Source organism: Pogoniulus pusillus, chromosome 13 (genome assembly GCF_015220805.1).
Source record: "Pogoniulus pusillus isolate bPogPus1 chromosome 13, bPogPus1.pri, whole genome shotgun sequence".
Classification (NCBI taxonomy): domain Eukaryota; kingdom Metazoa; phylum Chordata; class Aves; order Piciformes; family Lybiidae; genus Pogoniulus; species Pogoniulus pusillus.
Genome location: NC_087276.1, coordinates 31,289,688 through 31,300,387, shown reverse-complemented (window position 1 = coordinate 31,300,387; position 10,700 = coordinate 31,289,688). Strand labels below are relative to the sequence as shown.

Genomic DNA, 10,700 nt, shown 5'->3' with positions numbered 1-10,700 from the left:
CCACACATCAGTGCCTACACGTCTAGAGTCTGCTAAGTTTGCTAGATCCGAGGACACTGGGGTTTATACAGGTAGTGTCTTTCCATACTCTTAGCTCTCCAGGTAATTTCAAGTCTTCAGATCATAGAATCATAGAATCAACCAGGTTGGAAGAGACCTCCAAGATCATCCAGTCCAACCTAGCACCCAGCCCTATCCAGTCAACTAGACCATGGCACCAAGTGCCTCATCCAGTCTTTTCTTGAAGACCCCCAGGGACGGTGCCTCCACCACCTCCCTGGGCAGCCCATTCCAATGCCAATCACTCTCTCTGTGAAGAACTTCTTCCTAACATCCAGCCTATACCTACCCTGGCACAACTTGAGACTGTGTCCCCTTGTTCTATTGCTGGTTGCCTGGGAGAAGAGGCCACCCCACCCCCCACCTGGCTACAATGCCCCTTGAGGTAGTTGTAGACAGTAATAAGATCACCCCTGAGCCTCCTCTTCTCCAGGCTAAACACCTCCAGCTCCCTCAGCCTCTCCTCATAGGATTTGTGCTCCAGGCCCCTCACCAGCTTTGTTGCCCTTCTCTGGACATGTTCCAGCACCTCAACATCTTTCTTGAATGGAGCAAAAGCCTCCCGCGCCACAGCCAGTGCTGCCAGGACTGCAACCGACACACACTGCTTGCTTCCCACAGGAGCACCTGGGTAACGTGGATCTGCACAATCCAGCAAGAGCAGGGGTGCATTATGCACTCCTGTGTGGCTGCTATTAAAATGGTGTTTCTACAGGCATAGAAGACACACGAGCAGGGCTGAGAGCATTTCCTCATTCTAGGAGCCTGCTGCAGACACGTTCCACTGCCAACACCACCTCCCCCAATGGAAACAGCCTGGAGCGGTGCTGGCAGCCCAGGAAGCAGAGCCTCAGTCACTTACCTCATTACAGCCAGGGGCCATCGGTCTGGAAAGTCTTCGTTTTGCAAAGTGCTGTCTCCAAGTGGCTGCCGTCGAGGCAGATCAGGCAGTTCTCTGAGGGAGCTTTGTCTCCACTTTGCAAGCAGGGGCTGGGATGGGGCAGCCCGGGAGCGTCTCAGATGCTTTGGGGCTGTAGGAACCTGCAGCTTATACCATAGCAGGGGCAAAAGGGACACCCCACTCCCAAGAGAGGGAAGGGAGCCGTGGGGGGCAGGCAGCCTCCTCTGAGTGGGGCTTCTTGCAAAGCCACCTGGATGCCATGGGCTTGTGGGGGACAAGAGGATACAGCACAGAGGTGCTCCAGGCGCCACTGGATTTACTGCATTTGGCACCCTTGCAGCCGTGTGCCCTGAAGGAAAAGCATGGGTCTGCCTTGATATTACAGGTCTTCTGTGGGGCCCCAGTACTGCCACAGCCCCACTTGCACCCAAGCCCTGCAAATTCACCCACATGCAAGGAGGAGGCTCCCATCTCCCTGCTAAGTGACTCAAAGGAGGCACCCTGGGGCTGCCACAACCAGACACACTTCCACAACAATTCTTTACCTGAAGGATAAAACTCCCTCTGTGGTGCCACGCACAGAAGAGGAAGACATCAGCAGTGACCTCAGGAAAGAGCATTGCCTCACTAGGAAGCAGGGCTGCACCAGGAGCTACAAGCTCTCCCCCCTCCAGGGCTAGAACCAGGTCCTTTCACACAAGGCCTCTTGCCACCAGGATTTGCTGCTAGGAAGACAGAGGAGCCTCTGCCTGCTGTTTGCTTTTTATTTCAGCAGAGAGAAAAACAACACACAAGAGGCATTTTGCATAACTTAACAGAAAATCACACTTTCCCTCCACTTTTCACACATCAACAGGCAAGAGAATTTCCTACACGTGGCTATCTTTGGGTGCCAGCACGCGAGTGCATTGGTAAAACCATGGGTTACCTCCAACACAGTGACAGCAGACCTGACCCAGAGCCAGGCTCAGGCTCCTTCACTGTTTAGCACAGCTGCCAGCACCGTTTGCCTAGGAGGGGGTGAGCACCACATTCACCTCCACGGCACTGCCAGGAAGGGCTTTGCAGCTGGAGGCTGCCCAGGGGTGCTGAGCAGCTCCATGGACCTCACCACCCATGCCACATCCTGGCTGCTCTTCCCTGGCACGGCTGGAGAGGAGACTCAAAACGAAAGGGGTGGAGGCAGAGCCAGCAGCCTCAGTCCAGGGCCAGCGAGGGGATCTTGCAGACGAAGGGGAAGGCTCTGCCACAGGCGTTGTCATTCCAGGAGCGCAGTGCTACCCCCCAGAAAACCCCAAGGCGTTAGCCAAAAGAAGGTGCCAGAAAGAAAGCACGCACTGCCCCTGGGACTGGGATCTCCTGCCATTGCAGAAGGCTTTCCCTGCATGTCCTCCCATTCAGGTTGCTCCCAGCCGGGCCCCTTCCCAGGGTTCTCAGCCCAGTGATGCTGGCAAGGACACCTGGCCTGAGCCTGAATGTGGGAGCAGGGAGGCAGCTGCCAACACAGTCCTATCAAGCAAGAACTATCACCAGGTCACAGGTGGATGGGACATTTCAGCATGGCCACAGTCTGGATTCACCAGGCTGGTCTCACTGGAAATTAAGGTGTGAAGAGGGATTTTTGAGTCTTGGCCCGTTTCAGTGGGTGCCCCTGGCCTGAGCAAGGGAGGGGAAAGCTGACAGACTGAGGCGATTCCAGGGGCTGTGTGTGGGAGGGCAGATGGGAAGCAGCTAACTGCTGCAATTCAGTGATGCTCTCATCCTGCCTCTGCTATGGGAGAGGGAGGTGGGCTGTGAGCAGAAGGAAGGTGAGTGTGTGTGAAGCAGAAAAAGCGTCTCTTCTCTGCAGAGAAGAACAACAAAAAGCTCCCAAACGATTCCTGCCAGCCAGCCCTTCAGAAAGCCCCGAGCCGCCGTGGGCTGCATCTATCGACATGCGAAGAAGCGCTAAGCTGCCGCACTCACCGCTGCTGTGCCTGTACCAGATCTGCACGCAGTCCTCCTCCTCGGGGATCGAGTGGATCCCGTCGTCGGGCTGGCTGCCGTCCCAGTAGTGGTAGTCATAGGAGGAGCCATCTGTCCACTCGAAGTGCCCCTCCTGGCGTAGGGCGAGGGGAGAATGGCCGTGATGGCAGAGCCGCGTTTGCAGCAGGCACCCCCGTTCCATGCAGACCCTCGTCCCTGCCCCCATCCCCGGTGCCACACGGAGAGCCTGTCACCACCTCGGCAAAGGCCAAACAGCACATTTGGGGTTCACAAGCGACTCCTTGCCCTGGGAGGCTCCAGCATCCACGGCTTTTGCACCAGGGAAAGCCCAGAGATTAAATGCATATATTTATCTAACACAGCTACCCAATTCTGTGTCCCTTCTCCTACCCATTCCTTTGCCAACATCTACAGAGATTTGCTGATGTGGCAGCACCCTTAATGCTTCTGTTCCACATCAGACTATATCTTGCTAGCAAGTCAGCCTACACATGCTGCAGCCTGCTAGAAGAAAGAGACTTTTGACACTGGAGACCTTTGCAGTTAATTTGCCCTTCCTGGACCAGCAGTGCAATGCCCTTTCTGTTAATCCACTACTCAAACATCATGTGGATAATTAGTAGTTGCTAATCAATTCTAGAAACACCTTCCTTTTATAAGCAGGGTAGGGGGGATGAAAAAACAACTTTCTCCCAAGTGCTGCACAGCAAAGTTAATGGGGCTATAAGGAGCAAAGCTAAGTGGCTGTCCAGGGGGAAGCCCCGGGGAAGTGAAGTTTCCCAAGCCCTTTCCTGCAGGATCACAGGGAGCTCTCACCTGCCGCAGGTCGTTGAGCCCTGTCCAGATGTCTGTGGGGATGCCTGGCACACGGCTGTTCACCAAGTCGTACACGAAGACGTTTTCTTCCCAGCTGGAAAAGAGAGCAGCACAGAGCCACTGAGGTGACTGAGGCCAGTGGGCAGATGTGCCCCAGTACTTGCCCGACCACAGGGCCGGATGGATCCCCCACCCCCCATTGCTGGTGGTTGTTTGCTGCGAAAGAGCTGCGGGGGGTGGGGCAAGAGCTGGGGTAGAGGGAACGGAAGGGAGAACTCCTGTAGTCATCTTGTATTTCTATTCCTTTTCCAAGAGTACAAAAGTTCAGCTTTGGGGGATGTGGGGGCTACAACAACAGTTTTCCTACCAGCCCAGGAAAAGGCATTTTTTATATTGCCTTTGTGTGCCCTGTGCATCAGACTTGACCCAGGCACTGCTACAGAGGGAGCTTGTGTCTGCAGCTGCTGCAGAGGTTCTGCTGTGGCCATGGGACTCCATTGGCATTTCAGAGAATCATAGAATCAAACAAATTGGAAGAGAGCTCCAAGCTCAGCCAGCTCAACCTAGCACCCAGCCCTGGCCAACCAACCAGACCATGGCACTAAGTGCCCCAGCCAGGCTTGGCTGCAACACCTCCAGCCACAGAGACTCCACCACCTCCCTGGGCAGCCCATTCCAATGCCAATCACTCTCTCTGACAACAACTTCCTAACAACATCCAGCCCAGACCTCCCCTGGCACAGCTTGAGACTGTGTCCCCTTCTTCTGTTGCTGGCTGCCTGGCAGAAGAACCCAACCCCCACCTGGTACAGCCTCCCTTCAGGTAGTTGTAGACAGTGATGAGATCACCCCTCTCACCCAGGCTGTGCACGAGTTTCGGCACCCCTCACCTGTGGATGGAGGCCAGCTTGGCTGATCTGATGCCAATAGAGAACTCAGCACAATAGAGGTCAGCTTCAGCCCAGGTTTTGTTGATGGGGAAGTAGCGGTAGCAATGGCCTGCGTACTCGGTCCAGAAGAGCGGGCAGGAGTAGGCGTGGACAGGCTCTGGCATGGCTGCGGGCAGAGCATAGGACATCCAGCAGCTGAGGGTGAAGCAGTGTGGCCGGGCAGCCACGCAGTGGGGGCAGCAGTGCCCAGCCCTGCTCCCCACACCTCACCCAGGGCAACGACCACCAAAGCCATGCCTGGACAAACCAGGTGCTGCAGAAACTTTGCTCAAGCTGCAGAAGCCAAAGCAAAGTGCACAAGCTGCGGTTCCATGGGTTCAGCATCTGCCTGTGGCAGGAGAGGCTTCTCCAGCCAGTCTAACCTTCTTCGAGGCAGAGTGCATCAGATACAGGCTCTGACTTCCGCTCCTGGGGAAGCTGTGGTAAGGACTCCTCTCGCCAGTGCCGGCACTACCGGAACAGCCGTGCTGGGACAGGAGATGACAGCTGGGGGCTGTGGGGTCAGGGCTGCACTCGACCCTTCTGCTCTTACCTTGGGCAAGGCCAGCACGCACCTCCTCCCTCCGACCAAAGCCCCTTGCTGTCCCTGTGTCCCCCGGGGGTGCACGCACGCACACTTGGGATTTCAGCCCATAAATAGCCAGGCTGGGGACGCCTGCAGCCGGGAGCGGTGCTGCCTATCTGCCAGATAAGAGCTGAGGCCCACGGTGATGTCCCTCCTCCCTCACTGCTCTTCAGCACAGTGGGGAAGTCACCCCAAAAGAGGCCATTGTGGGGGCAGGACACTTTTCTGGAGCCTTTGCAGTTGCTGCTGTACAAACACCACATCAGGCTGACAGGTCCCTCTGGCTCCTCCATGTCACACCCTGACCTCAGCACGTAGGGAGGGGATGCAGCAGACCCCCACCACGCACCCAGCGCCGACACACCTCTGACCCCAAAGTCCTGGGGCACATCAACTTAACTTTCTCAGCTGATAGTTTTCGAGCCTTGGGGAATCTCCAGCTCCCCCCGAGCCATGTCTCACAGCCCTGGGTGCTCCTAGCCCTGAAACTATCCAAACAGGTAACAGGCTCAAGCCCAGAGAGATGAGTGTGGCCTCTGACATTGAGGGGCTGGTGGATATGGCTTCCCCCAGGGGTGGGGAGGGCATAACCCTGCCAACAGCCACCTGGGACACGGGACTGGTGACAGCAGCATCGGCATAGGGATATGGAGAGATGAGGTGAATTCAAAGCAGAGACAGGAGTGTTCAAGGACCAAAATCCTTCTCCATACCAGCGTGGGCAGCTCTGGGTGATAATTTCTAAGTCATCAGCTCTTTCTGCACAGGGATCTCTGAGCATTTCACAAACAGCCACCCCTGGGTGCTCCCTGTCATACCTCCCAGGTGTTACTTCCTGCAAGCCAAGCCCTTCTACCGTGATGCTGGCCAGGATTTCCCCTCCCCACCAAAAGTGAAGTAGAGGGTCAAACGCACAGGGCAAAGCTTTAGCTTCCCTGCCAGATCATGGATGAGGGATGTCCCCCAGTTTGGAATAGGGCTAGGACCTGGTGCTGGCTTGTGGTGACACCAGGTTGCTGATCCTTGCTGCTGAGGGCACGCCGGGAGTCTGCAGCAGAGAGGCACCATCAGCTCCTCAGCAGCTGGGATTTTATAGCAGAGACTGTGAAATCCCTGCCACGAACTCTTCACCTCTAGCAGCACAGTGGCAAAATTCACAGAGCTTAAGCCAGCAGCACCCCCAGCAAATGGGGCCCTTTGCTCCCGAGCGCTAATAACGGTGGCGTCCCAGAGCCTTGGCTCCAAGCCAACTCCGTCGGCACCCGACTGCCTGTGGAAATCAGAGTAGCCAAAACCGAGCCAGAGATGGAGACAGTCCTCCTTTGTTATTCCGTGCTGCTTCCCATTAGGTAGCATTAATCTGACGAGCTTCAGTGAACCAGAGGTGCCGGGAGGAATTTAAGGTTAAATACACCGAAAAGGAAAACGCAGGAGGTCAGCCTTTAATTAGCATCTTTTCTGTTAGGTCAGGATCAGAGGCTTCGGCTGTCTCTTCGGAGGACAACTATTGCTCCCACTTTTACAGGCAGGAATGATCTGGGATGCTGCTTTATCTGGAGTCTTCAGGTGTTCTCTTTATCAGAGAGGCCACAAGAACCGGGATGACTGGTTGTAAATACAGGAGCTGGCTCGTGGCTCTGCAGGAAAACCTCATAACACAAACCAGCAATATTCGGACCTGAAAGGGGGCAGGGGAAGCATTTTAGAGCTATTTGAAACCTCCCTTTGAGCCACTGCAGCGAAGTATCACCTCCAGCAGCATCATCTCCTCTGCACAAGGCAGGAGCAGCACAGCCACTACCCGTGGGATAGGAGCTCCAGTCGGTCCTATGTCACTTCTCCCATTTGTCCCCAGATTCCTGGTGAAGAACAACAGGAAGGATTCTTCCTCCTTTTGCTTATTCACGGTGCAGCAGTTTTAAGGTCAGAGGCATGTGTCAATGCATCACCACAAAAAGAGAGGTCCAGAGTTGCTTGAGGATAGGATTCATACCATAGAATCACACTGCTAACTCAGAAAAACACGAAAAGAAGAAATTTCAGGTGAGAGAGTTTTGTGATCTCCAAATCTGTGTCAGTGCCAACAAAACTGGACCCTTCTTTTTTATTTACTGGCTGAGCTGCACTGCATAACCATCAGGAAAATCACTTGTCAAAATCTTGCAGAAATTGGCACTGCTCTGCCAAAAAGTTTCACTTCCCCAAGTGGCTACATTCCAATCAGAACTAATTAACTGAGAAAATCCCAGCCAGTTTCACAGGGCTTTTCTATGCCAGGATGCTTCAGAAAGATAAAACATCAGCTGTGTGATGTTTTATCTGAGTCCCACTGACTCACCCAGCAAAGAGCAGGCTTTTTTCTCAGCAGCTTCGTCCTAAGGTGCAGTGCTCCAGCAGTCCACAGATCTGAGTTAGGAAGTTTGGGGCCAGGACGAGATTGGTAGGAAATCTCCATGCAAGGAAGACTCCTGGGGGGCTGCAGCTCCACCAGAGGGTTTTGAACAACAGATGACCTTCTTCTTGCCAGAGAGTATTGAAGAGCTCCATTTCATCAACAGCTGATGCTTTCCAGAAGAGCTGAGATGTTAGGAGACACCTCCAAGAGAGGCGAGGACTTGAAACGCCCTCCTTGGCAAACAGATAAGCCAATGCTGCCATTTGACCTGAAAAGGCAACTGCACCTCTTCAGCTCCTGGCAAGTGGCTGCGTTTGGAAGGTGTCCATCAGCGCCTAAGAGGCTTCTCCGAAGTGAATGCCAGTGGAGAAGAGCTGAGGAGATCCCTGCTATGTGGAATTCCCCAGGGCAGAGCTACCTGCAGAACCCCTCGGCTGGTACCACCCGAGGGCTGCAGTGCTGAGTGAGGGATGGAGAACACTGCCCTGCTGCCAGTGGGAGCTGGGGCTCAGAACCAGCTCCCTGCTGCCACCAGCACCGAGTCACCTCTTACCAGGTCAGGACCATGAGGAGGGTTGGCAGCATGGCTTTAGCCTGTCTTGCCACCGCTGGAGCAGTGAGCTGTTATAGGGAATGGGGGAGACAACAGGGCTAGGATAGGAGAGCTGCAAAGCAGCTTGTGGTGAGGCTAGAACATTCAAAGTGCCAACTGAGTCAAATCTCCAACCCACCACAACCTCAACACATCCACCAGCCCACATCCTCTGCATTGGATAAACCCAGAGCAGCAGCATTAAAAGCAGGGTCTGATAGGCAGGAGCACATGGCAGGGGGTGAGGCCTGTGCTGCTGTGTGATGCTGGGATGGCTCAGGTCACCCATGGCTCTAGGAGCCATCACAGACAAACAATCCTCCATTCCCAATATTTGCAACGTTTGCCTTCCACTGAGAGGGCAAAGCCTCATGCTCAGCATCCACCTTCAAAACTAGCAGGTCACATGAAGACCAAGCCCCTTCCCCTGAGGGATGCATGGAGATGAAGAGGATGTTGATCACTGATGCATGTGAAGCTCATTTTATAACTCGACAGTACTTTACACACTCCAAAGTGTTTTTCGAGGCACTCACTGCAAATGTACGAGTGAAGTATTCCACACCAGTTGAAGCCCATTAGACACACCATCCTTTCCCACAGAGGGCTCTGGTTTCAAAGCCCCGTAACAAAACCAGGCTGGTTTTACAGCTTCCAATCTTCTGCCAGGTGTGTGTAGAGCTGCGAGGCGACGGCAGACACCAGCGGCAGCCCTCCTGCAGCCGGCACTAATAGATAGGAGTTATCTTGCAGAGACTTTCCCCTCCTTAATTAGTTTCAGTGAAGCCCCCAGGAATCAGGCGCCGGGCTCCTATTGATCTTTTTTCTTCTCGCGAACTCACTGACCGGCACGGAAGGAGCCCCTCACAGAGCGCGAACAAACTGGGAGCAGCAGCTCTCACTTGCACCAGCCCCACGAGTTTTCAAGAAACTTAAGTGACATATAGCAGCCACCACCGCCAAAAGCTAGGGGGGGAAGGAAAACTAGAGGGAATCCCCTATTTGTGGCCACTTCCCAATGCAGTATGAATGAACAAAGAGACAGCCACGGTGGTTGCCCCAACCTGTTCGACTGCAGACCTGCACCGCTCACGCCTGTGCCCCCATACCATTATTTGTGCCCACTGCCGTCCGCGCTGGACCCACAGTAAGGACAGAAGCTCCGCGGGACCGTGACACGCAGGCACAGGCTGCTGAAAGCGAAAGCGCAGCCTGCTAAACACAGAAGCAGCCAGCCCGGAGACCGCTGCAGCAGCCCGGGGCAGGAGCAGAGCCGCTCTTGGCACAGCCCGCAGGGAAAGAGAAAGGCGATTTCAAGCGAAGTCAGAGTGCTGGAGAGCGCGGAACGCCGGCCGCTGGCCCCGCAGCGGGCACCACAATCCAAGGTTCTGGCTTGCCCAGGAAGCAGCGGGCGCTTCGCACTCACCTTGGCTGATCTTTATGTTTGTCTGGGGGAAAGCCTGGGCTGCGAGCAGTGCCGCGGAGAGCAGCGCGGCGGAGAGCAGCGCGCACACGTCCCGCCCGCTGCCCATGGCCGGGACCGCAGGACGAGGCGCTCGCCCGGTTGGAGGGGTCACTGCTCAGCGCGGGACCTCCCAGCTGTGCCAGGAAGGCTGCGGAGGAGGTGGTGAATATAGGCGCGGTGCTGCTCCCTCCCCCAAAAGCAGCAGCTCTTCCAGTGACACCCGCCTCCCACCCACCGCTGGCCGAGCCCGGGCAGGCTCGGTGCATCCCTCAGCCCAGAACTGAGCTTGCAGCCTGGCTCAAGCTGCACATCTCTCAGCCTTTGTCGCACACTGGAGGCTGCAGGCAAGCAAAGAAATCCTTCCACAAAACTCTTTGAGAATAATCTGCTTCTCAAGCACAAACAGCCGTGCTTCAAGAGGGAGCAGAGACACAGAGATAAACTACTCTCACCCTGTCTCCAGCTAAAGATCCGGTGCAGCAGCATCCCCACAGCGTCGGCACGACCCCCAAATCCTCTGCACTGCCCTGGAGCCAAGGGCTCCTTGCCCAGCACAGCAGCTGGGCACCAGCTTCGCTCCCTGGGAAAGTACATGCACATCATGCACACGGAGCCAGCTGGAGCTGCAGCTGCACTTTGGGTTATCTGCTGATTCCACAACACGTGGGATGTGTTTTACCTGCTGGGTACAGGCATTCAGACCCTCGGCTCTGCTCTCCTCCCACCCCACCCCATTTTCTGATTGCCCTCCAAGTCAGGAGCTCCTCAGTGTGCTCTCACCCTGCTGTTTCTGACCTTTCCTCGGGATTCCCTCTCCAACTATTGGCATCATATGCACATGACACCCCCTTCCCTGGGAAACGGACACCTGAGGGTGGCTCCAAACGACAGGTTAACATGCAAGAGGTCCTTCTGTTAACATTTCACCCCCAGTACTTCAGCAAAGCACACGGCAGGTCTCGGGCCAGCT

General features: G+C 55.3%; 1 protein-coding gene across 1 annotated transcript; it reads right to left on the bottom strand.

Moving 5' to 3' along the window:
• Nucleotides 1–1,711: 1,711 nt before the first annotated feature.
• Nucleotides 1,712–9,863, bottom strand: CLEC19A (C-type lectin domain containing 19A). Its single transcript, XM_064153866.1, has 5 exons — nucleotides 9,692–9,863; nucleotides 4,654–4,819; nucleotides 3,764–3,857; nucleotides 2,927–3,059; nucleotides 1,712–2,238 (listed from the first exon to the last, which is right to left on the bottom strand). The coding sequence occupies exons 1-5, from the start codon at nucleotides 9,795–9,797 to the stop codon at nucleotides 2,159–2,161; spliced, it is 579 nt and encodes a 192-aa protein (XP_064009936.1). The 5' UTR covers nucleotides 9,798–9,863; the 3' UTR covers nucleotides 1,712–2,158.
• Between the last annotated feature and the right edge of the window lie 837 nt (nucleotides 9,864–10,700).

Coding starts and splice junctions, on each gene's coding strand:
- CLEC19A (XM_064153866.1), bottom strand. CDS start 9,797: ATGGGCAGCGGGCGGGACGTGTGCGCGCTGCTCTCCGCCGCGCTGCTC. Junction 3,858..4,653: donor AAGCTGGCCTCCATCCACAG/GTGAGGGGTGCC, acceptor TCTCTTTTCCAG/CTGGGAAGAAAACGTCTTCG. Junction 2,239..2,926: donor CTGGTACAGGCACAGCAGCG/GTGAGTGCGGCA, acceptor TCTGGGGGGTAG/CACTGCGCTCCTGGAATGAC.